The following is a 26,147-nucleotide window of genomic DNA, read 5'->3' on the forward strand; positions in this document are numbered from 1 at the left end:
ACACACACACACACAGAGAAAAACTGTCTGCTTCAGCCAAGAAAATGTCAGCACCTGGCAATCAGGCAATGTATTTCTATGTAAGCATTATCATCTTTCTTTGTTAATGATTTTAGCATATTAAAAGGGACTGCATACACAAGTAGAATCAGATTAATCCTCCTTGCAGCCTTGATTCATTATTTGTCCAATCCCAGCCTTGTTTGTTATTAATTGAGCGCATTCCTAAAATGTTTTTTTCTTCTTTCATTTAATTAAAAAGGGAACATTGAGACAGACATTGTTACCTGAAGAAATGTTCTACTGTTTGTTCTACTGATAGGATAGAACAAGTTATATGATCTATTCTTGTAGCTGTAAATGAGAAAATGGAGCAATGATTATCTTTTGAAGTTATTTTATATTGAAAAGTATAGGGCCAAAATGACATTGCTAGAAGTTACTATCACATGCGTACCCGGCATTGGTCTGGTGAAAAACTGAAACAAGAAACAAAGTAACGGTTGGTGGCAGAGGGTAAAGGAGGGAGGAGGGGTGGCAGAGGGTAAAGGAGGGAGGAGGGGTGACAGAGGGTAAAGGAGGGAGGAGGGGTGACAGAGGGTAAATGAGGGAGGAGGGGTGACAGAGGGTAAAGGAGGGAGGAGGGGTGACAGAGGGTAAAGGAGGGAGGAGGGGGGACAGAGGGTAAAGGAGGGAGGAGGGGGACAGAGGGTAAAGGAGGGAGGAGGGTGGCAGAGGGTAAATGAGGGAAGAGGGGTGACAGAGGGTAAAGGAGGGAGGAAGGGTGACAGAGGGTAAAGGAGGGAGGAGGGGTGGCAGAGGGTAAAGGAGGGAGGAGGGGTGGCAGAGGGTAAAGGAGGGAGGAGGGGGACAGAGGGTAAAGGAGGGAGGAGGGGTGGCAGAGGGTAAAGGAGGGAGGAGGGGTGACAGAGGGTAAAGGAGGGAGGAGGGGTGACAAAGGGTAAAGGAGGGGAGGAGGGGGACAGAGGGTAAAGGAGGAGGGAGGAGGGGTGACAGAGGGTAAAGGAGGGAGGAGGGGTGACAGAGGGTAAAAGGAGGGAGGCAGAGGGTAAAGGGTGAGGGGTGGCAGAGGGTAAAGGAGGGAGGAGGGAGGAGAGGGTGACAGAGGGTGACAGAGGGTAAAGGAGGGAGGAGGGGGACAGAGGGTAAAGGAGGGAGGAGGGGGCAGAGGGTAAAGGAGGGAGGGGGTGGCAGAGGGTAAAGGAGGGAGGGGAGGAGGGGGACAGAGGGTAAAGGAGGGAGGAGGGGGACAGAGGGTAAAGGAGGGAGGAGGGGTGACAGAGGGTAAAGGAGGGAGGAGGGGTGGCAGAGGGTAAAGGAGGGAGGAGGGGGACAGAGGGTAAAGGAGGGAGGAGGGGGACAGAGGGTAAAGGAGGGAGGAGGGGTGACAGAGGGTAAAGGAGGGAGGAGGGGTGACAGAGGGTAAAGGGAGGGAGGAGACAGAGGGGAGGGAGAGGGGGTGACAGAGGGTAAAGGAGGGAGGAGGGTGAAAGGAGGGTAAAGGAGGGAGGAGGGGTGGCAGAGGGTAAAGGAGGGAGGAGGGGGAGGGGGTGACAGAGGGTAAAGGAGGGAGGAGGGTTGGCAGAGGGTAAAGGAGGGAGGAGGGGTGGACAGAGGGTAAATGAGGGAGGGAGGAGGGTGACAGAGGGTAAAGGAGGGAGGAGGGGTGACAGAGGGTAAATGAGGGAGGAGGGGTGACAGAGGGTAAAGGAGGGAGGAGGGGTGACAGAGGGTAAATGAGGGGGAGGGGGACAGGGGTGACAGAGGGTAAAGGAGGGAGGAGGGGTGACAGAGGGTAAAGGAGGGAGGAGGGGTGGCAGAGGGTAAAGGAGGGAGGAGGGGTGACAGGGGACAGAGGGTGAAGAGGGGAGTGAGGAGGAGGGGTGGCAGAGGGTAAAGGAGGGAGGAGGGGTGACAGAGGGTAAAGGGTGGGAGGGAGGAGGGGGACAGAGGGTAAAGGAGGGAGGGAGGGGGAGGACAGAGGGTAAAGGAGGAGGGAGGAGAGGGGGACAGAGGGTAAAGGAGGGAGGAGGGGGGACAGAGGGTAAAGGAGGGAGGAGGGGTGACAGAGGGTAAAGGAGGGAGGAGGGGTGGCAGAGGGTAAAGGAGGGAGGAGGAGGTAAAGGAGGGAGGAGGGGTGACAGAGGGTAAAGGGGGAGAGGGAGGAGGAGGGGTGACAGAGGGTAAAGGAGGGAGGAGGGGTGACAGAGGGTAAAGGAGGGAGGAGGGGTGACAGAGGGTAAAGGAGGGAGGAGGGGTGACAGAGGGTAAAGCGTGTGTCGATGGATGAGTAGGATTAAGATGTCACCTAAACCCCAGTGGCTGTCGTGTGTGCAAGCCATCCAACATGTATGTGTGTCGTGTGTGTGCGGCGCGGCTGAATGAAACACATAGCGACTCGTTTGTTGCGTTTGCGTGTACACTTTCCTCTAATCTGGCCCTTAAAGACATCTGTCACCAGCGATCACTGTTGTTTTGTCATGCTTCATAGCAGCAGCAGCAGTGTACACACACAACAGGCCCAAGGTCTGCCATTTATATCATCTCATGTTTGCTATATTGAATCTGACACAAATAGTATCATTACAGCTCCACTCTGGGAATTAAATTTGCAGGTAGAGGTGTTGAGATGGAGAGCGAGAGAGAGGGGAGACCTTTCCTATCATTCTGTTCCTCTCAGCGCTACAATGGCCTCTGTATGAAACCAGAGTACCATGTGTTCCCTTCAGATATTCGAGGAAAATAAATGGATTCAATGCAAATCTTCACACACTCATTTTCTATATTGTATTACAAACGGAGTTTAAGACACTGGAGATTGAGGGGAAGAGAGGCTGTTTGTGTTGGATGGTGTGTTTGAAAGGCTTGTCAGTGTGTGTGTGTTGGATGGAATGAGGAAGGAAGGTTATCACAGTTGGCAGTTTTGACAAACTTGTTTGACCACCTCTTGACAGGTTTGCACTGATGTGTGTGTGTGTGTGTGTGTGTGTGTGTGTGTGTGTGTGTTCATGTATGGACAGTCGTGGCTATGCTTTGTATGTCATGTCTATACATTAGGAAGAGGCGGGGTTAGTTGTAGGCCATGGGAGGTATAGTCTTCACCTACACAATACATGTTATGCCACAACACACACAGTGCAATACACCTGTACATAGTCATGACTGGGTAGCTGCAACATCCGTACCTCAGCCACGGCTCTCACTCTCTCTGAGTGTGATACGGTACGGGAATATTTATGTTTATCACTTTGAGCAAAGAAACTCATCTCGTCTATCTCTCTGTCTTTCTCTTGTAGCACCCGTACCCTTCTGAAGAACAGAAAAAGCAGCTAGCCCAAGACACAGGCCTGACCATCTTACAAGTAAACAACTGGTGAGTCAAGTCTTCACGTCCTCCTATCTCTGCCACCAGCATCGCTCTGCCTTTCATTTTCAAAAGCCTTCGTCTCCCTCTTCCCACCCGCCAGCCAAGACGGCTAAGACTCCTAAAGTGTGAAAACCGTTTATGTACAGTCCCCCCTCCTACCACACCTCATCACACACACACACACACACACACACCGAACACACACGTCTTTGTGGCATCCCTGGACGCCAGGTATCAGGATGTTGTGGTGTTTAGCACGAAGTCACCAGTCTCTGCTGTTTATATACATGTATTCACTTGGATATGGTTGAATCAAAAAGGAGAGATCACATGGCCCCCCCCTCACCTTACCTCCCCTTCATCTACTACCAGTACCACCACCACCGCCACACAAGCAAAACCCACCAGCCGCCCCCTCCCCTTTTTTACACATGCTATATGGTGGATTAAGGTTTTCGGTGGCCTGGCCAGCAGTCTCTTTGTAGATGGCTTAGCACATAACTGGGGGTGGTGGATTAAATAAAATGATCACAGAAGCAGAAATGATACAGGAATTACGTATCAAAATACTAGCCCAGGTTTTATCTACGGCTTCATTTTGTTCAGCACATTCTCGGGGTGATGTTCAGATTAATTGAACTGACAGCTTCCTTTCAGAATTCCGGGAAGGTATTTGCACGGATTTCAGGTCTTACACAAACTTAATTACATGGAACCCCATTTTATCATTCTAATTCCATGTAGCGAGGGTTCTATTTACAAATGAGAAGTCCCTGCCTTTTATTCACAGCTCTCCTTAATATATTTATCAAAGCGGGTTCATTTACAAAGTGCTCTATCAGTTGGGTGCAGGCGGGCCGACGTTAACCAAGCTTTTAGGTTTATCACACTCGCAGCCTGACAAGACACCCGAGGGTCAATTGATTTTTTGGTTCCTTGATTCATTTTTTTTTCTAATTTATCCGGGATCACAATGAGAAACATGCCTGGAGAATTAGCTCGGTTTGTCTGCCTTATCTGTCAGGCCATTTTGTTCCTTCCCTCTCTCTCTCTCTCTCTCTCTCTCTCTCTCTCTCTCTCTCTCTCTCTCTCTCCTTTTTGTTTTAGCAGAGGGAAGTCAAGCTACTTAAATTGGCCACAGGAACCGCTGTTATCAGACTTTAATGCACCCTACAGTGTGGATAGCATTTCAATTACACCAGTAACCAAAGATTAGCCCCCGCTTGCCTGTTTCATGCCTCGCCATGCCGCTGTTTCGGGACGCCAAGCACCTTACCTACAGGAGCAGAAAATTGAGTTGCCTTGCCTGTGTCATGGTGATTAATGCAGAAATAGTCTACTAACCTGAGAGGAATGAGAGAGAGAGAGAGAGAGAGAGAGAGAGAGAGAGAGAGAGAGAGAGAGAGAGAGACTGAGGAGAGAGAATACGAGCGAGAGAGGAATTGCGACAGAGACAGAGAGAGAGATAGAATCAGAGCCGATCTGTTTATAAACCGACTGAAAATGTGTCTCTGCGGGATGCATCGTCACGAGCCCAGTCTCCCAGCCAGAGCCAGCCCAGACACACCGTGAGCCAGAACCCATGGCCTTAGTTTCACTTATACATTAGCGCTAGCTAACAAAAACACACCAGGAATCTGTTTTCACAAATAAAGTCATTAGGGAGGCTTATAGTGGCTTCTGGTGGCATGCCTCTGGTGTCTCTGGTGGCGTGGTGGGATAGAGGGGGGAAGGGAGAGCCGTTGGGAGCCAGCACCGTGTTATTTGGTGTTTAACGGTGCAGGAAAGATGAGCAATAGACAGGATGAAATTAGATTATTTTTTTTATAACCAGGCATGGCGGTGTGGTGAGGTAGAGTTAAATGGTCCTTTGTTTGGGACCCGGCCCCTCTCTCTTTGGTCTGCTGTCGTCTCCTCCCGGGTCCAGGGCCCTGAGAGATGGGCCATCCCTCCACCCAGGATATGATAGAGGATATTTCGGCCTTATGAAATTCCTGGCTGGCCGAGGGAGTGCATTGTGTGCTGCTTTCCTTTGATTTGGGGCGCTGCCGGGTTATTGGCCCGCGACAGAGAGATAGACGGAGGGAGGGAAAAGAGAGAGCGGGAGAGAGAGCGAGAGAGAGAGAGCGAGAGGGAGAGAGAGAGCGAGAGGGACGGCCACCGTCTTCAGTTTCCAGCTCTCCCCCTTGGGGGAGGATGTCCTGAATCACGGCTTTGTCCACCGGCACAATCGCGGCCCGAGGAGGGCACAAGGGTGCTCTGTGTAGTGTCAACGGACGGTGCATCTCCCTCTCTCTCCCTTTCACCCTGCCAAGCCCTCCACCAACCTCCCCCCAGCACACTTACCTGCCCCTCACCTCAACTGTATTACCCCCCTGAAGGACTATTGCAGCTGTGGAGTATTCCTTTGGTTATTTTCCAAGTCCCTTAACTAGAAAGACTAGGCCTTACAACGTATTAGCCTTGAAAGCTATAGGCTAAAAGCTATATGCTGAGTGCTAGCGGGAAGCTACTAAGTGTCACTGTAAGCTGTTAGCTTACAACCTCACCTGTTGTCTTATACAGCCCACACCCCATTAGCCAAGTGTTGCTAATATGGAACAAACAGTGCAGGTTAAAGTACACTTTATCACTGCACTGATTTGCAATGGAGGAGGAGGAGGCAGGGTAAGTTGTTCCTCAAACACTGGCCTTGTGTGTGTTAATAGTTAGAGTGACACTGCACCCTCTGTGTGTGTAGAGTAGACACTGTGTGTACAGTGTGGTGGGGGACATAAGTTCACCATTAGTTAGCGTCTTGTTTGCTCTGCTTACAATGTGGAGATTAGCGTCACCCTAACAGTATTGGGGAGTGGTCGGAAAACATTGAAACATTCGTTTGAGATGAAAAGGAGGGTGAGGGTTGTGCCTAGAGGTTCCACCTAGCAGAGGAGGTGAATCAGCAGGCCTTCCTTGGCTCAGGTAGAGATGCCTTGGAACAGCGTGGGGACTGGAGGCAAGGATCCAGAATGTAGAATCCAGCTGCAGTTGTCATTGTGAGCAGAATGCAGCAGCTCTGTGTTATTCTATCAGTCTGGGCTAAATGGGGCCTGACCGGATCCTTTCATGTCTCAGCATCAGGCCCAGCACGACATGCCCCCGCTCACTACCATCAACACACCATTCATTATTTACTCCTACACACACACACACACACACACACAGGGTTATTACGCAGCCCTGAGAGATGAGTCCGATGACAGACGACTGAGGAGAGCAACAGCGCCTAAAAAAAGGAAGGAAATCGTCCCCTCATTATTCCCTCATCTCACAGGCAGGCAGGCCATTTCCATGGCACAGAGAGAGAGAGAGAGAGAGAGAGAGAGAGAGAGAGAGAGAGAGAGAGACAGACAGACAGAGAGACAGAGACAGAGACAGACAGACAAAGTGAGAGAGAGAGAGAGAGAGACAGAGACAGACAGACAGAGAGAGAGAGACACAGACAGACAGACAGACAGACAGACAGACAGACAGACAGACAGACAGACAAACAAAGTGAGAGAGAGAGAGAGAGAGAGAGAGCGAGAGAGAGAGAGAGAGAGAGCGAGAGAGAGCGAGCGAGAGGCTCTGAGGCCATAATGACTGAGTGTCATAGCACTGGAGCACTAATAACAATAAAGAGGGCACTGAGCCACACTCTATTGTTACCTATCCACCTCCTCACTGGGGCTCGGCGCTAGGGAAAACACACACAGAGGGAGAGGCTCTAATTAGCGGCAGAAAGGAATACAATGAGTGAGTTATTAAGACACGGGGGCGACCTTTGGCCTCTGTCAGAACACAGGTCACATGATAAGGGGATGGATATCCACCAGACCATGGCGCCAAGTACCCATTGATGCCAACGTGGGAGATAGTCAGGCTAGACGGGATCCATAGACAGTAGAGGGAGAGGCACAGCTGAGGTGATAGAGGGGGGACTCAGGGGTCTGTCTGCACCCCTCGAAAGTCCAAATTCCATTTTTAAGTAAAATCACCTCATCTACTACTTGTGATGTCACAGTTTGGACTGCGCCTCACTGTTTATTTTGTCCATCCAGCCAGAATCAGTAAAGTTTCTCTATTTGTTCTCCCATACTGCTCACTGTAGATCAGCCTGCCATAGTTAGTGTGTTAGCTAGCATATAGCCTGACTGCAGTGGAATTCCCTTCTCAGCATGCTATCCCCCCCCTCCCTCCCCCTCCCTTCCCCCTCCCCTCCTCCCTCCCTCCCTCCCCGCCCTCCCTCCCTCCCCCCCCCTCCCTCCCTCACTCCCCCTCCCTCCCTCACTCCTCCCTCCCTCCCTCCCCCTCCCTTCCCCCTCCCCTCCTCCCTCCCCCCTCCCTCACTCCCCCTCCCTCCCTCACTCCCCCTCCCCCTCCCTCACTCCCCCTCCCTCCCTCCCTCCCCCTCCCTTCCCCCTCCCCTCCTCCCTCCCCCCCTCCCTCACTCCCCCTCCCTCCCTCCCCCCCTCCCTCCCTCACTCCCCCTCCCTCCCTCCCTCCCTCCTTGAGAAAGCCCAGGGAGACACTTAGAAACAGTGCTTTTTATGATTTGTAGGATTTTTTTATGACTCTCCGACTTGGCATGAGGAGCTGTCATGAAATGCTAAATAATAACTCATATTTTCCAAATGTAATCTGAAATTGGCCCAACATCGTTTTGTGTTTTTATATCTTCTCACTCATCTAAGCATTTTGGGGTTTTACACAGAGGCATTTGAGTTCCTTTCCTCCCTCTCTCCCTCTCTCCCTCTCTCCCTCTCTCTCTCTCTCCCTCTCTCCCCTCTCTCCCTCTCTCCCTCTCTCCCCTCTCTCTCTCTCTCCCTCTCTCCCTCTCTCCCTCTCACCCTCTCTCCCTCTCTCCCTCTCTCCCTCTCACCCTCTCTCCCTCTCTCCCTCTCTCCCTCTCTCCCGCTCTCCCTCTCTCCCTCTCTCCTTCTCTCCCTCTCTCCCGCTCTCCCTCTCTCCCTCTCTCCTTCTCTCCCTCTCTCCCTCTCTCCCGCTCTCCCTCTCTCACTCTCTCCTTCTCTCCCTCTCTCCCTCTCTCCCTCTCTCCTTCTCTCCCTCTCTCCTTCTCTCCCTCTCTCCCTCTCTCCCTCTCTCCCGCTCTCCCTCTCTCCCTCTCTCCCGCTCTGTTTGTCCCCTGGACTTCTAAATATACTGCAGAAGGTTGTAGCAGCCGGGTGCATGTATATATCTTTCTATCTACAATGGCAAGAAAAAGTATGTGAACCCTTTGGAAATACCTGGATTTCTGCAGAAATTGGTCATAACATGTGATCTGATCTTCATCTAGGTCACACCAATAGACAAACACAGTCTGCTTAAACCAATAAGAAACAAACAATTCTATGTTTTCATGTCTTTATTGAACACACCGTGTAAACATTCACAGTGCAGGGTGGGAAAAGTATGTGAACCCTTGGATTTAATAACTGGCTGACCCTCCTTTGGCAGCAATAACTTCCACCAAACGTTTTCTGTAGTTGCGGATCAGACCTGCACGATGGTCAGGAGGAATGTTGGATCATTCCTCTTTACAAAACTGTTTCAGTTCAGCAATATTCTTGGGATGTCTGGTGTGAACTGCTCTCGAGGTCATGCCACAGCATCTCAATCGGGTTGAGGTCAGGACTCTGACTGGGCCACTTCAGAAGGTGTATTCTCTTCTGTTGAAGCCATTCTTTTTGTTGATATACTTCTGTGTTTTGGGTCGTTGTCCTGTTGCATCACCCAACTTCTTTTGAGCTTTAATTGGTGGACAATAGCCTAACATTCTCCTGCAAAATGTCTTGATAAACTTGGGAATTCATTTTTCTGTCGATAATAGCAAGCTGTCCAGGCCCTGAGGCAGCAAAGCAGCACCAAACTATGATGCTCCTCCACCATTCTTTAGTGGTTGGGATGAGGTTTTGATGTTGGTGTGCTATGCCTTTTTTTCTCCACACATAGTGTTGTGTGTTCCTTCCAAACAATTCAACTGTAGCTTCATCTGTCTACAGAATATTTAGCCAGTAGCGCTGTGGAACATCCAGGTGCACTTTTGCAAACTTCAGACGTGCAGCAATGTTTTTGTTTGGACAGCAGTGGCTTCTTCTGTGGTGTCCTCCCATGAACACCATTCTTGTTTAATGTATCGTAGACAGAGATGTTAGTATGTTCTAGAGATTTCTGTAAGTCTTTAGCTGACACTCTAGGATTCTTCTTAACCTCATTGAGCATTCTGCGCTGTGCTCTTGCAGTCATCTTTGCAGGACTGCCACTCCTAGGGAGAGTAGCAACAGTGCTGAACTTTCTCAATTTATAGACAATTTGTCTTACCGTGGACTGATGAACAGCAAGGCTTTTAGAGATACTTTTGTAACCCTTTCCAGCTTTATGCAAGTCAACCATTCTTAATCTTAGGTCTTCTGAGATCTATTTTATTCAAGGCATGGTTTACATCACATTTTGCGTGTGTTTTTTATAGGGCAAGGCAGTTCTAACCAACATCTCCAATCTCGGCTCATTGATTGGACTCCAGGTTAGCTGACTCCTGACTCCAATTAGCTTTTGGAGAAGTCATTAGCCTAGGGGTTCACATACTGTTTCCAACCTACACTGTGAATGTTTAAATTATGTATTCAATATAGACAAGTGTGTGTGTGTGTGTGTGTGTGTGTGTGTGTGTGCGTGTGTGTGTGATTACTTGTGTGCATGTGTGCGCATGTGTATGTGTGTGTGTGCTTGCCGGGCGCTGCCAACACGGGCACCATGATCCCTCTCATTTAGGGACCACTAATTGGCAGTTAATTAGCAGAATTGACTCTGTTGTCACATCCCAAGTGCCTCACTCTCACCAACAACCCCCCCACCCCCCCACCACCACCAACAGCCCCCTCCCTCCAGGACAATTTGATCTGGCTGTAATATTAATCCCACTTTAGTTAAACCATTTTCCATGTTTGGAGGAGAAAAACACATGTTTGATTATTGCCAGAACAGAATCCCTCTGTGTTGGGCTGCAGTTTTATTTGGTTCATCGTTTCGCTATAAGTGTGACTGGATGAGAGACTAATGTCTAGCTCAGTCACACACACACACACACATACATCCATTTACTGGTTCTCACACTGAGATATTAGCGTAACATGCATACAGTAAATGCTGTCACAGCTGATGAATGTGTGTGGCAGTGTGTCTGCCCATGTGTGTAATGGGTGGCAGTGCCAGCCATGATGGTTGGGTGAGATTAACAAGACCCTGTCCACCTGTCTGGGCATGAAGGGCCACATTGGGTCATAGGCTGGCACAGTGCGCCCACCACGCCATGGTCATGGGGCGAGAGAGGTACCCACCTCCGTGTGAGAGGGGAGTTCTGAAAAACAGTTGGCTCCTTAAGAAAAGCTGGCACACTCAGATGATCATAGAAAATGAAGACCTTTTTTAGTTTTCCCGTAACCAAGTCAAGCCTTTCCAGAGTTGGGGTCAACATGCTACAAGAAGCCAGACAAGGCAGGAGGGAGGGTGAGAGAGAGAGAGAGGGCAAGAGAGAGAGAGGGCGTGAGAGAGAGAGGACTAGAGAGAGGGCGAGAGACAGAGAGGGTAAGAGAGAGGGCGAGAGAGAGAGAGGGCGAGCGAGAGAGAGGGCGAGAGAGGGCGAGCGAGAGGGCGAGCGAGAGAGAGGGCGAGAGAGGGCGAGAGAGAGGGCGAGCGAGAGAGAGGGCGAGAGAGAGGGCGAGAGAGAGGGCGAGCGAGAGAGAGGGCGAGAGAGAGGGCGAGAGAGAGGGCGAGCGAGAGAGAGGGCGAGAGAGAGAGAGGGCGAGAGAGAGGGCGAGCGAGAGAGAGGGCGAGAGAGAGAGGGCGAGAGAGAGAGAGGGGAGAGAGAGAGCGAGAGGGTGAGAGAGCGAGAGAGAGAGGGCGAGAGAGAGAGAGAGGGAGGGAGGGCGTGAGAGGGAGGGAGGCGAGAGAGGGAGGAGGGGAGGGAGAGAGAGAGAGGGCGAGGGAGGGAGAGAGAGAGAGAGAGAGCGGGAGGGAGGGAGGGAGGGAGGGAGGGAGGGAGGGAGGGCGAGAGAGGGAGGAAGGGAGGGAGAGAGAGACAGGGCGAGGGAGGGAGAGAGAGAGGGGGGAGAGAGAGAGAGAGAGAGTCATTGTACATCTCATTTTGGCTCTTTTATTCTACAATGGCTTGGTTTTATTGGTGGGTCGTTTAATAACAAGGGCTCTGCGTTTGAAATGAAGTCGAGCTGCATTTGCGTGGGCAAGCCTCCTTTTCATTTTAAGATGGTAATTTCTGTTTGGGGTAAGAGCTGGAAAGAGCAAGCACCAGGGCTGGAGAGAAAGGCTCATACACATAGAGAGTAAAGGAGTGGGAGAGAGAGAATTCAAGGAAAATACAAGGGGAAAAGTAGGTTAATTTATTTCATTTGCAGGTAGAGTTTAAAAAAAATAGAGTGGAGAGAGGAAGAAAGAGAAAAAGTGAAGGATGCCGTTTTCATGAATAAGCAGCTGAATGCGCCCGGGCAACCAGTGTAAGCCTGGCAGAATCTCTCAGTGCCTGGGGCCATCTGTGAGCAGAATAGCAATTTTATTACTTTGTCATTAAACCAATTTCACAGCAGTGTTGTTTGTTAATGAGCAGCCGCAAACGAGCGAAGATGTCACATACTAGAATAGCAGCAAGATTTGTGACTCTGCTCTCTTTCTCTTTCTCTCTCTTCCTCATTCGTATTCTCCTTTTTCTTCTCTCTTCCCTTTCTTTATATCTTTCCATCCTCTTCACCTCTCTATCTCTCTCCATCCCCCTCTCTCCCTCCCTGTTTGGAGAGGTCCCTGGCCCATAAAAGCAGAAACTGCTTAAAGATAAAATGCAAAGTCTATACAGTCAAGTCTCTATTTATGAGCTTCCACTTGCCTTTAGAGCTCATTGGGGCGAATGGTTTCTCCATGGGCTTTCAGAGACTGCAGCTGGAAGGGCCAGGGATATTGGCCTGTTATGTAGCACTAAAGTCCACCATTTGCTGCCAATGTCAAGCACCAATAGAACAGGCATTGGAATTGATACACTGGGACCAGAATCATCGATGTCATGCATGCAGTATTGCAGAGGGACTAAATGTATTAGAGGTAGCTTTGTTCCTCCTCATCAGACTCACCAGACCTTACTAATGAACATAGATTACACTGATGTGGATGTCCCCCTTCCAAGTAATGGCTCAAATAAAGCATCTAGTGATGTCTGGGGGCTAGGTACAACAATGCCTGCTCCTTTTCTCTCTCTCTCTCTCTCTCTCTCTCTCTCTCTCTCTCTCAGCAATCACTGTAAACAGAAGAGGTGGCATCCCATCCTGCACATGCTCAGTGCAAGGTGCAATTGAAACATCATTGGTGATAATGGGGGAGATAAATATTCATAAGGCTGGGGGGAAATCCCAGATTATACTGATAGGGGCCTCATTGTGAGCCTAACTATCTCTCACTAAGCTTGGCTGTGCATAATAGTTCTGACTTAATACCTCCAGCTTCCTCTGATAACTTCATCGAGGAGTGTGTGTGTGTGTGTGGGGGGGGGGGGGGGGGTCTGAAAGGGAGGGCTGCATCGTTTATTTCTCACCTCTCTCCCAAATTGCAAATTACCAGCTTTTCATGCCACGTTCCAATTAAAAGTGGATTGTTCTAGCCTTGCTTTGCACTGGGAGCCTAGGGGACTCTCCTCCCACGCTGTGCAGCGCTTCACACTTATTCTATTGATACCTCATCCATAACAAGCTGAACCCTGGCAAAGCTTGCTGAATCAAACAAAGGCCTGTATTGATTTATAGGGTCCTCCATGATGGGGTTATTGGCATGGGCCTCGTCTCGCAGCCATAGGGCACCCAGCCATATATAACTACTTCAAAAAGAACACACACAAAACAGGTCAAAATAATATATTAAGGTTGTTGTGGATGTGGTTACAATGGTGTTAGGAAAGGGATAGGGGGGGGTAGGAAGATTGATAGAATGATAGGTGGGGTAGGTAGATACAGCATTATGGAAGAGACACCATTCCAGGAGAAAGAGAAAGACTAACAGAGAGAGAGAGAGGTAGAGAGAGAGGGGTAGAGAGAGAGAGAGAGCGAGAGCAGGCCTGGACAGATAGAGAATACCTGTCTGAGGTTCACTGGATTTAGATGGATCAGGTAAAGAAGGAGCTTCTGTATGTCTCCTGTCCGCTCTGGCTCCCTAACACAACGGCCCCAGGGCCACTCTGTCACACCTGGTCACCTTTACCCTCCACACACACACACACACACACACACCACACACACACACACATGCGCACACGCGCACACACACAGACACGGACACACGCACACGCGCACACACACAGACACACACACACGCGCGCACACACACACACACACAGACACACACACCACGCACACACACACACACACACACTGCCCCGACCAGTCCCATGACTCCCTCCAACACACCACTGTAAAGCCTGTGGATAACTCTCCCTTCCACATACTGCAACCACAATTGCAGCCATTTCCCCCAACCAGCAGATAAACAAATTATATCAAATATTTTCTGTCAGGTTGGCTGGTCCTCTGGGGCCAGTGCTCACTATCTCTGCCTGAATCTCTCTCTCTTTCCTCTCTCTTTCTCTGTCTATCATTTCATCTCTGTTCTACATGCTCATCTGCAGTGTCAGCAGAACGCCTGCTCCATCTATCTCTTAATCTTACTGTATTCATGATTTCATTCAGGTGCTATAGCGAGGTGCTATAAATAATATCAGGAATAAAGAGGCCATTGATCGGTCACTGACAGAAACCAAAATAGGTTTATATGTGATTCTACTACAAAGTTTGATTGAATTGAGAACTAAAAGCCCCATTTCCATTGGCACTTTGTCCATTGTCAACCTGGGTTGGGCTGGCCTGGGTGGGCTAGCTGGAATTGCGTATCCACTGACTCCAGAAATGAGAAATGATGTCATGTTGCTAGGTAGCCAATATGTGATTCATTCACCCTCACCATGCTGTAACTAACATTACCCCGTACTCCTGCCAGTGCCAACCAGACTCAGAGCCATGTATTTAGCTAGCTAACCAAGCAAACCAGACAACAGGTTTGATATGATGTAGCTAGCTAGCTATCTTTCAATACGACCTGGCCAGCTAAAACTCCTACTAGCTCACGCTAGCTAGGTAGCTTGTTTCAACTCTGATTTGCTAGCTAATGTTAGGTATCTAGCATTTGAGGGCTGACTGTTCTTGTACAAGTTGATTGTGTAGTGCAAACATGAATGAAGGATCCAGCTATGGTGGTCATTTGTGGCATGTCTGACTACTGCAGTACTGCTTGTCCGTGTGCTAGCTAACAGCAGCAAGCCCAGACGAGCTAGCTAAACGTGGTGTCAGCATCCAGCAGTGATCAGCTGGTGGTTGCATAGTAACGGCGTCACCAGCACGAATTCTAATGGAGCTGGCACCAGTTGTGAAAGTGGGCTGCACTGGACCGGGTTTCCCTCGACCCGGCTCCAATTTGAGAATTTAAGTGCCAGTAGAAATGGGGCTTAAGTGGCTGTAAGGTTGTAAACTCATGGCCTGGTCACATATGGAGACACAATGAGATGTATCCACGGACAGTAGCTTATCTGAGCCTTAAGCTATGAAGAGGAGATATTTGGCAGTCGCTGGACACGTCTGACTGCTCTACAGTGTCAGTGCTGCTCCCAAACAAATCTATTTATATTACTAGACTGATGTCTGACTTTTTACCCCTAAACTGTGGTTTCTTAGAGTGTCCATCTGTGTGTTTCTAGTGATTGAGGGTCCAATTAATTATTTAAGAGAGTAGTCAGAGGAGAGCCAGCAGTATTTGACTGATGGCTCTCAAGGCCACTAACACAAAATACTACACACAGACTCATTCTCTCTATGTCGGCCTCACACACACTCTCTACCACACACCACAGACACAATGATGAGGAGATGATGACATCCCAGTGGGCCACCCGTGGGAGAGTGTTTCCGAACACACACACACACACACACACACTTCTCATCCCTGCCAATACTTCTTTAAGAGCGTGAGAGCAGAAGAGTAGAAGCGAAGGTTTCTGGAATTAGGGAACTCAGACAGTCCCCCAGACAGGTTTAGATGTCACTCCTTAATTGCTCAAACTGCTGTGCATTTTCACTGCCCTAAATTCGTGGTTACTAGCAAGGGAGTGTGAGAAAAAAAGAGAGGGAGAAAGAATACAATTAAATGGGGGCACCCTTCTACCCTACCACTGGCTCAGTTTTCTGTCTGTTCCACGTGCATTTGAGAATCAGAGTATGTGTGCACGCTTTCGTGTTTGTGCATGCGTGTGTGTGTGTTTGTGCATGCGTGTGTGTGTGTTTGTGCATGCGTGTGTGTGTGTTGCATAAGGAGCAACACACAGGGTTGAAGCCCCTCTTTGCAGGTCCCCCCTTCTAGAAGCAACCTGAGCTGAGAGCCCATTATAGTGTCATAACCCAGGGAGGGAGAATAGACGATTGATTCACTATTTTGTTGCTGAGAATTTGCAACTTTTAGTGTATCCGTGGTTTAAAAAGATTTCTAAAGTTAGTAATTTCCACTTTAAAATGTTAGACTTGATTTTCCCTCACGAAAAAGGTATCAACCCCTACAAAAAAAAATCCATTAATTATAATCCACATAATTCACATTTCCTGTTGCTGCAGGATTATCTTCCTGCTGTAGCAAACCGGCTCCAACTAAGATCCTACATCTGAATCAAGCAAAGGAAATAGATTGGCCTTGTTTCCTGCCTGGCAGGCGTGCCGCAGACACTTGTGTTGCCTAGACGATGCGGTCAATTGACACTCAATTTTGTTTGAAATCTCATGCATCCATCATGTCATTATCATTTCCCCTGGTAATTCAAAAAGCCGCCCCATTTGAAATCTGACAATGGGGTTGCGGAATCTCTTTCTCTCAATTACTGAGAAGAGAGAGAAAGAAAAAAGAGAAAGGGACAGAATGAAAGGGAGGAGAGAAGAGTGGAAGAATGAGAGAGAGGGGAAAAAGGCCCATATTTGTGCGATAGCGCCCTGCGATTAGAGGTGAGGGCGGTTAGCGTGGAAAACAGCGATTATACCTGAACTCCCCACAGAGACAAACAAAGGGTCCCAGCACGCCGAGAATTGTGGGGAAAAGCAGGGGCGGCTGCATAAAGAATAGGAGCTGGGCGACCTCACGAACACCTACTTATTTTAGGAGGCTGGGCCTAATGTGTGTGTGTGTGTGTGTGTGTGTGTGTGTGTGTGTGTGTGTGTGTGTGTGGGCCATAGTAATGATAGTGCAGGACTCTCTCTCTCTGTCTATCTCTCTGTGGACTCAATAAAAGGCAGATAATTGAGACGTTTTGTGGAGTCTTCCCCTGGTCGCTGGTCTGGAATTGAATGACAGAGGCCAGTTGACTGGCCCCAGGTGCTTTGAGGGCTCTGACCTGCACAGGGGCTTTTTAGGAAAAAGGAGGCGGGGGAGGGGGAGGTGCACACACACTGAGAGACATCTAGCAAAAGAAGTCTAACCATCTCCTTCTGCAGTATATGTATACTTATCTCTCTGTTCGGATGTGTTCTTTTCATGTGTGTTAGAGGCAGTGTGTGTCTGTGTGTGTGTATTTATATTGCCAGCGTGTGCCTGTGCTGGTCCTGCATGAAAGCGGAGAGCCCTGGCCAACCCTAAAGGTGAGAGGCTGGCTTTTGAGAAATGAAGAGTTACCTTCCAGCGCTGAAGACCTCTGTCATGCCGCCCACGCCAGAAAGACTTGACAGAGGCTAATATTGACATGAGCTGGATGTTTTCAACTGCACTTCAAACAAGGGAAAACACAGCTGTTGTTCCCCCTGAGCCTCGGTTTACCCAGACAGGGATAGGAACACCTTTAGTGCACCTATGCACCTTATTAAGATGTTGTCTTTGGGGGGGAAAGCAATAGAGAGAGAAAGAGACTGAGGGCTAACAAGAGGATGTAGATCAACCCCTCTCCCTAATCTCTCCTGTGCCAGTGATAATCTAAAATAATAGCACCAGTAAAAACATTCCAAGGTGACTGCCTGGAGAAGAAAGGGGAATTAATGAGGGAAAATATTAGGGTGCCTTCTGAGAGAAGAGCAAAAGAGAGAGAAAGAGACACGGTGGCATGCACTCTTCCCCCTCCTTAACAGCCTAAAAACTGGTAGAGCAAGGTGCAGGTTTGCAGCGTTTTCAGGTTGCTACAATAAGGCCTCTTTCATACAGGTGTGTTGACGCCCGGGGCAGGCTTGGCCGCATTTGAACAATAACTATCATATCTCTTAAAAAAGAAAGGAGGGCGAAGCGTCAATAGGAGATGCCTGAGAGCCCTGCTGGGGCCAAGAAAAAACCCCGGTGCAGTTGTCAGAGCTTGTTGATGTTTCTTCACCCCCCCTCGTTTCTTTTAAATATTTCTCTGGTTTTCCAGTGGTTTAGGATGGGTTTTGTTCTGTGCCCCGAAACAGACAGAGTAGGGAGAAGAGAGGAGGAACGGAGGAACAAAGTCGTGGCTGTGTCAGGAACAGCAGCTGCTAGCCAGATCCAAATAGCGACGATCGTGGGCTTCCTGGCCCTGTGGGCCCGCCCACTGGCCACTGGCGGTGCTTTTGACAGACAGTCAGCAGCTGGGGTCTGGCCGGCCCCGCCACACAGGGGTCAGCCCCCAGTACCCCCTAGGAACACCAGCCTTACCCCACAGGGGGGATGGCCCAGGGGTGACATCCCTAAACTTGCTTGGTTTGGGGGAATGTTGAGTTGTGATGAGGTATTGGTGGAGAGCACAGGAAATATTTGTCTCACTGTCCCATTTTTTATGACTTCACCCCATTGCAGATATATTTGATAGAGAGGTCCCTCACCCATAAGCCTGATATAGATCATCTGATTGGTTATGATTTGGATAAGATAATACAGATGGAAATACCTGATTGGGAGTTATATCCGAGGTAAAGCCAACAGTGAAGCACCACATACTGCAGTCAGTTACCCCACTTTTGCACCCCAGAGAGAGAGAGAGAGACAGAGAGAGAGACAGAGAGAGAGAGACAGGGAGAGAGACGGAGAGAGAGACAGAGGGAGACAGAGAGAGACAGAGAGAGAGACAGAGAGAGAAAGAGAGAGACAGAGAGAGAGACAGAGAGAGACAGGGAGAGACAGAGAGAGACAGAGCGAAGGAGAGAGAGACAGAGGGAGACAGAGAGAGACAGAGAGAGAGACAGAGAGAGACAGGGAGAGACAGAGAGAGACAGAGCGAAGGAGAGAGAGAGAGACAGAGCGAAGGAGAGAGAGAGAGTGAGCGTGCCGCAGTGCTATTGATTTATTTTAATTAGCTGCTCGTTAAATCGTGTCAGTTTGCAAAACAAATATATAATTCTTTGTCTGATTTACCACTCCACTCTTAATGGCTCCTAGCGGGTTGGAGAGAGAGACAAATGGCTGAGAAATGCTAATGCTGCTCATATTTTGTAGAGACAGGAATGTTACAAAAGTAAATGAGAGAAAAGCTATAGAAAATAAGAAAAAGCAGGTCAGTGGAAGTGTATGGAGAATTAAAGGTGAAGCTGTTCCATTTTGAGAGACAGGCGGGAGAGACAGAGCGAGAGAGAGAGAAACTATGTAAACACAGTGGCTGCCCTAAACGTGGGCCTTTGCAGCCTCGCCGACGTCCCAAAAAAAGCAATTCCCAGCTTCGCTCCGTTTCACATCTGCACTAAATCAAACACGGCGGTGAGGTAATGCTGCACGGCTTATGTCTCTTGACTCCTGTTTTAACTTAAAGAAGGAAAGAAGAGAGGAAAGGGACTCTCCAATAGGAATAGCTGGAGGAAGTTTCATCGCTCCGCCTCCTCTTCCCCCGCTTCTCTTCCTCCTCCCCACCTCCTCGGCTCGTGGAGTAGCTTTTGAAAAGATTATTTCTGATAGTTTATGATAAATCCGTAGATAGGTGCTTACAATCCGGTGGCTGGCTTAAACAGTTACTGTGTGTCTAGGACGCCCAGGTGGACAGATTCCATCTGTATTTACATCACAGTAGACTATCAGCCTTGTATCAGCTCAGTGGACCCTGGGCTGCCCTGCAGACTGCCTGATAATTGGGACTTGTTTGCTTTGTATTAAACAGGTCAAAGTGCATCAGCTGTTTTTCCAGACTTTTTTTTCTTTCTAAGACTCTTATTCCATTTTTTCATTCCAGCGAAGAGTGACTCAACCACTCACTCAGAGTTCAGAATGTTTATCTGCCTCTGAAAGCGGAAGTATGGATGCAATGAGTTCTAATAGAAACCAGAGGACAGCGATGTTGGCAAACAATGATCCAGGGATTGAGTCTAATCTTGTTCCAATTCAGATTGCGTCGCGTCTAATCTTTCAGCAAAAGCAGAGGCCCAGAATTTGACTGGCAAACGGAAACTCGCTCCGACCCTACCTCCCCTAACTCTAACTCTGGGATGGGTACTCCAAGCGGCCATGTTCAGGTCAGCTATGGAGGCAGTAAACTGTCAACTATTTCCGTGTTGCGATCATTTGAAGGACCCCTCCTCTCTCAGCTCCGGAGGGGCTCAATGTGGAGCCATGGCCCTGGTTTCTTGGAGGGCCATGTTTGGTATGTCTCTCTCTCTCCCTTGCTCTGTGTCTCTCAACTCGTCAAACAAGTGGCTCCTGCTCCTCATTGGCTGGGCTCCCTCAGATCTGCCTGTGATTGGCCCGTTGAGTCTCTCGCTCTATTGCTCTCGCGCTCACTCTCTCTCTTGGCTGCGCTCCATGGCTGGTTGGTTTGGCATGAGGTTTTCTCAGGGAAGGAATGCTGACAACAGGAGCGAGTTACCAGGTGTGGCCGCGAGTCAGTTAACCAGAAACAAGGCCTTTCTGACAGATTGAAAGGAGGAGGAAGGGAGGGGAAGAAAAAAAACAGGAGAGGAGAGGCAAGACCCTGATATTCAGCAGCAGGACTGGTTTGCTGTGATTTAAATGCAAAATTACTCCGTTCTTCTCTATCTCTATGATAGACTTTTCTTTCTCTGTGAAGAAACAGCATGTGACAACACAGGAAGAGAGAGAATACCAAGGTCTTCTGAAGGTGAATCTCTCTCTCTCTCTCTCTCTCTCTCTCTCTCTCTCTCTCTCTCTCTCTCTCTCTCACAGGACAGCAGTCATTGTTATAGAACTGGAATCTCCCACCTCTCATACACGCGCGCCGTCTCTGGTCTGACGTTAGCGTAGCATAGTGTGCTAACGCGCTAGCCGGGGTATTTAACACCTAAACGGTGGCTTTGCAGTGGCACCCCTCTGTTTGAGTGAGCTGAAATCAGTGGCTGGGGATCGTGTGTTGATCCAGCTCAGTGGAGAGCCAGGTTCAAGTGACCTCCTGCTGTCTTGACTCCATCACTCAGATTGTTGCTGTTATTGTGTTACGCTGCAAAGGCCCCCGTATAAAATATCATTCAGAGCTGCAGTAAATCCAAGTCTCTATAGGACTTCTACTGAAAGTGATACCCACTTGGCCTTGTTGCAAACAGAGTATTTGTACATAGACACACTATGTTCCTGGTGGATAGAGACGTGCTGGGTGAAGGAGTATATCTGTGAGTGGAGGTCCATTATCACTACACTGTACAGAATGTGAAAACACACACATGTACAGTAGGCTACATCCACGGGTGTGCACACACACACACACATGTACAGTAGGCTACATCCACGGGTGTGCACACACACACACACACACACACATGTACAGTAGGCTACATCCACGGGTGTGCACACACACACACACACATGTACAGTAGGCTACATCCACGGGTGTGCACACACACACACACATGTACAGTAGGCTACATCCACGGGTGTGCACACACACACACACATGTACAGTAGGCTACATCCACGGGTGCGCACACACACACATGTACAGTAGGCTACATCCACGGGTGTGCACACACACACATGTACAGTAGGCTACATCCATGGGTGTGCACACACACACACATGCTGGATATTGGCATGAACAAGTACACACACACACACAGAAGCATTTTCCTTGCGAATCACAAGTGATTGGAACCTTTTTTTCTACTCTTTATGTTTCTCTGAGGGGATTAGTAAAGCAAGGTGTCCTGCACAGCCTCTCTCTTTCTCTCTCTCTCTCTCTCTCTCTCTCTCTCAGGGTAATGTACACATTCTGAGGGGTATCCATAGAAATGACCTCCCCATGACCCCGTAACCTTACTTGAATTATTTGTTTGAAGACAACATGGAGTTCCCATGCTGAGAGCCGGTGTGTGTGTGTCCCTTACAGACAAAACACGATTTAACATGTGGAAAATCACATGATTTCACATGATCACGATTTCACATTGTAGTTTTCCTGTTATCACATGTTGCATTAAATGTAATCACATTAACTTCACATAATATCATGTGATCACGTGAAAACGTGTTTTTGGAACACTTCACATGTGACCACGTGAAGTTCATGTGGTTTCTCTGTAAGGGTGTGTGGTAAGGTAACACTGAGCAGAGTCAGGACATAATAAGGGAAACCACCAGAGGTAAATACTAAAACATGGTTGTCTGTACCTGGTGTACCTGCCTCTCTCTCTACTGGTCTGGTTAACTCTCAGACATGTAGAGGCAGTGGATGTGGTGTTGATGTGTGGATGTATGTGTGTTAGCAGGAAGTTTGGGAGTGTAGTCCCTCCCACCTCCACACATGCACACATCCCTCCATCCCTGCCTGCCTGCCTGCCACCCATCCATCCCTCCATCCCTGCCTGCCATCCACCCACCCATCCATCCCTCCATCCCTGCCTGCCATCCACCCACCCATCCATCCCTGCCTGCCATCCACCCACCCATCCATCCCTCCATCCCTGCCTGCCATCCACCCACCCATCCATCCCTCCATCCCTGCCTGCCATCCACCCACCCATCCATCCCTCCATCCCTGCCTGCCATCCACCCATCCATCCCTCCATCCCTGCCTGCCATCCACCCACCCATCCATCCCTCCATCCCTGCCTGCCATCCACCCATCCCTCCATCCCTGCCTGCCTGCCACCCATCCATCCCTCCATCCCTGCCTGCCTGCCACCCACCCATCCATCCCTCCATCCCTGCCTGCCTGCCTGCCTGCCACCCATCCCTCCATCCCTGCCTGCCATCCACCCATCCATCCATCCCTCCATCCCTGCCTGCCTGCCACCCACCCATCCATCCCTCCATCCCTGCCTGCCTGCCTGCCACTCATCCATCCCTCCATCCCTGCCTGCCTGCCACCCACCCATCCATCCCTCCATCCCTGCCTGCCTGCCTGCCTGCCACCCACCCATCCATCCATCCATCCCTCCATCCCTGCCTGCCACCCACCCATCCATCCCTCCATCCCTGCCTGCCTGCCACCCATCCATCCCTCCATCCCTGCCTGCCTGCCTGCCACCCATCCATCCCTCCATCCCTGCCTGCCTGCCTGCCTGCCACCCACCCATCCATCCCTCCATCCCTGCCTGCCTGCCACCCACCCATCCATCCCTCCATCCCTGCCTGCCATCCACCCACCCATTCCTCCATCCCTGCCTGCCTGCCACCCATCCACCCACCCATCCATCCCTCCATCCCTGCCTGCCTGCCACCCACCCATCCACCCACCCACCCATCCATCCATCCCTCCATCCCTGCTTGCCTGCCATCCACCCATCCATCCCTCCTTCCCTCCATCCCTGCCTGCCATCCATCCATCCATCCCTCCATCCCTCTATCCCTGCCTGCCTGCCTGCCATCCACCCATCCATCCCTCCTTCCCTCCATCCCTGCCTGCCTGCCTGCCATCCATCCATCCCTCCATCCCTGCCTGCCTGCCACCCACCCATCCATCCCTGCCTGCCTGCCATCCATCCCTCCATCCCTGCCTGCCACCCACCCATCCATCCCTCCATCCCTGCCTGCCTGCCTGCCATCCCTCCATCCCTCCATCCCTGCCTGCCTGCCATCCATCCATCCCTCCATCCCTCCATCCCTGCCTGCCTGCCATCCCTCCATCCCTCCATCCCTGCCTGCCTGCCATCCCTCCATCCCTCCATCCCTGCCTGCCTGCCATCCCTCCATCCCTGCCTGCCTGCCATCCATCCATCCCTCCATCCCTGCCTGCCTGCCATCCCTCCATCCCTGCCTGCCTGCCATCCATCCATCCCTCCATCCCTGCCTGCCTGCCATCCCTCCATCCCTGCCTGCCTGCCATTCATCCCTCCATCCCTGCCTGCCATCCCTCCATCCCTCCATCCCTGCCTGCCTGCCATCCATCCATCCATCCCTCCATCCCTGCCTGCCATCCCTCCATCCCTGCCTGCCTGCCTGCCATCCATCCATCCATCCCTCCATCCCTGCCTGCCATCCCTCCATCCCTCCATCCCTGCCTGCCTGCCTGCCATCCATCCATCCCTCCATCCCTGCCTGCCTGCCATCCCTCCATCCCTCCATCCCTGCCTGCCTGCCTGCCATCCATCCATCCCTCCATCCCTGCCTGCCTGCCATCCCTCCATCCCTCCATCCCTGCCTGCCATCCCTCCATCCCTGCCTGCCTGCCATCCATCCATCCCTCCATCCCTGCCTGCCTGCCATCCATCCATCCATCCCTCCATCCCTGCCTGCCTGCCATCCATCCATCCCTCCATGTGTGAGAGAAAACAGTGTTATCAGGCCTGGCTCTGATAATCTCAATTGGCTTTACTCAAACTGATAAAAGGCGCTCTGGGGTCATAGAGGGGGTCTTGTTTGGTCAGCAACCCCCCTCCCTCCGCAACGTCGCCAATCGCGTTACTGTGGCAACTTGTTCAGAGAATAAAAACAGAGCCTGTTGTCATGTGGTTGGGTTGTGTGTGTGTGTGGCCGCCAATGGGGACCGTGTTGACAAGAAGGGAGTCAATCTCGGCAGCAACCCTGAGGGAAAATATTTGAATATCCATATATGTTTGTGTATGCTGCTGTCAGAACAGCAGAACATTTGAGTGTGGACAGCAAACCAACCCTGATATGAAAATATTTTCAGGTAAACTTACACAATAAATGTCCTAAGTAGTAGATACTGAGCAGCAGTTGAGTTGAATAAGATCAATACCACAAACACACTGTTTCGTGTGCACTTTGTTATTCCTGGGGAATCTTCCCATCAATGATCGGGTATTGGAATATTTATCCCCGGCAAGGAACATTCCTGATTTGACGTGTTTATGGTTATGTCCCAGAATAGGTAAGAATCCACATGGTTCTAATTTCCAATCCTTTGTGCCGTCTTGGGAGAAAAAAGAAAAAGCCGGGTGTATATTTCTGTCAGGCCTTGCTCTGTGAGCCTGCCCAGAGAGGGAGCACGATGGTGGGACATTCTGCTGGGTTTACTTGCTCAGCTGGTTTTGATGCTGGAAGCCTGTCTCTCTCCTAAGCACTGCAGGCATAGTGACGTAGTGAAGGTAGACGATAAACGATAGACAGCCAAAGATGCTCTTTTATATCCCTCTTGCTCATAATGCGTGAGAGTTTAACCGTTTAAAACAGTTTAAACCAGTATTTATGATATAGGCCAAACAAAACCACCACCTTCAATAGATCACAAATCACAGCCCCAAATCAACATTGATACTGTGTACCTACCCTTTACCCTGTCCTTTCCCATGTACATGTTAGTGTGTCTGCCTGTCCTCTCTCTGGGGCCAGCGGTGCACCCTAAACCCTACCTGTACTCTGGGTGCACCCTAAACCCTACCTGTACTCTGGGTGCACCCTAAACCCTACCTTTACTCTGGGTGCACCCTAAACCCTACCTGTACTCTGGGTGCACCCTATACCCTACCTGTACTCTGGGTGCACCCTATACCCTACCTGTACTCTGAGTGCACCCTAAACCATACCTGTACTCTGGGTGCACCCTAAACCCTACCTGTACTCTGAGTGCACCCTAAACCCTACCTGTACTCTGAGTGCACCCTAAACCATACCTGTACTCTGGGTTCACCCTAAACTCTACCTGTACTCTGAGTGCACCCTATACCCTACCTGTACTCTGAGTGCACCCTAAACCATACCTGTACTCTGGGTGCACCCTAAACCCTACCTGTACTCTGGGTGCCCCCTATACCCTACCTGTACTCTGGGTGCACCCTATACCCTACCTGTACTCTGAGTGCACCCTAAACCATACCTGTACTCTGGGTGCACCCTAAACCCTACCTGTACTCTGAGTGCACCCTAAACCCTACCTGTACTCTGAGTGCACCCTAAACCATACCTGTACTCTGGGTTCACCCTAAACTCTACCTGTACTCTGAGTGCACCCTATACCCTACCTGTACTCTGAGTGCACCCTAAACCATACCTGTACTCTGGGTGCACCCTAAACCCTACCTGTACTCTGGGTGCACCCTATACCCTACCTGTACTCTGGGTGCCCCCTATATCCTACCTCTACTCTGAGTGCACCCTAAACCCTACCTGTACTCTGAGTGCACCCTGAACCCTACCTCTACTCTGAGTGCATCCTAAACCATACCTGTACTCTGAGTGCACCCTAAACCCTACCTGTACTCTGAGTGCACCCTGAACCCTACCTCTACTCTGAGTGCATCCTAAACCCTACCTGTACTCTGGGTGCACCCTATACCCTACCTGCACTTATACCCTACCTGTACTCTGGGTGCACCCTAAACCCTACCTC

The 26,147-nt window shown here is 50.1% G+C and overlaps 1 protein-coding gene across 8 annotated transcripts in view; it reads left to right on the forward strand.

Annotated features, from left to right (window-relative positions):
• The window catches only part of LOC115146077 (homeobox protein Meis2-like), a 114,998-nt gene that overhangs the window by 78,813 nt on the left and 10,038 nt on the right, over positions 1-26,147 (forward strand). For all 8 annotated transcript variants that reach the window (XM_029687860.2, XM_029687861.2, XM_029687863.2 and 5 more), the window contains one exon: positions 3,318-3,394. In XM_029687860.2, coding sequence (XP_029543720.1) covers positions 3,318-3,394 — 77 coding nt within the window. The remainder of the gene's footprint in view (positions 1-3,317; positions 3,395-26,147) is intronic.

Source organism: Oncorhynchus nerka, linkage group LG18 (genome assembly GCF_034236695.1).
Source record: "Oncorhynchus nerka isolate Pitt River linkage group LG18, Oner_Uvic_2.0, whole genome shotgun sequence".
NCBI lineage: Eukaryota > Metazoa > Chordata > Actinopteri > Salmoniformes > Salmonidae > Oncorhynchus > Oncorhynchus nerka.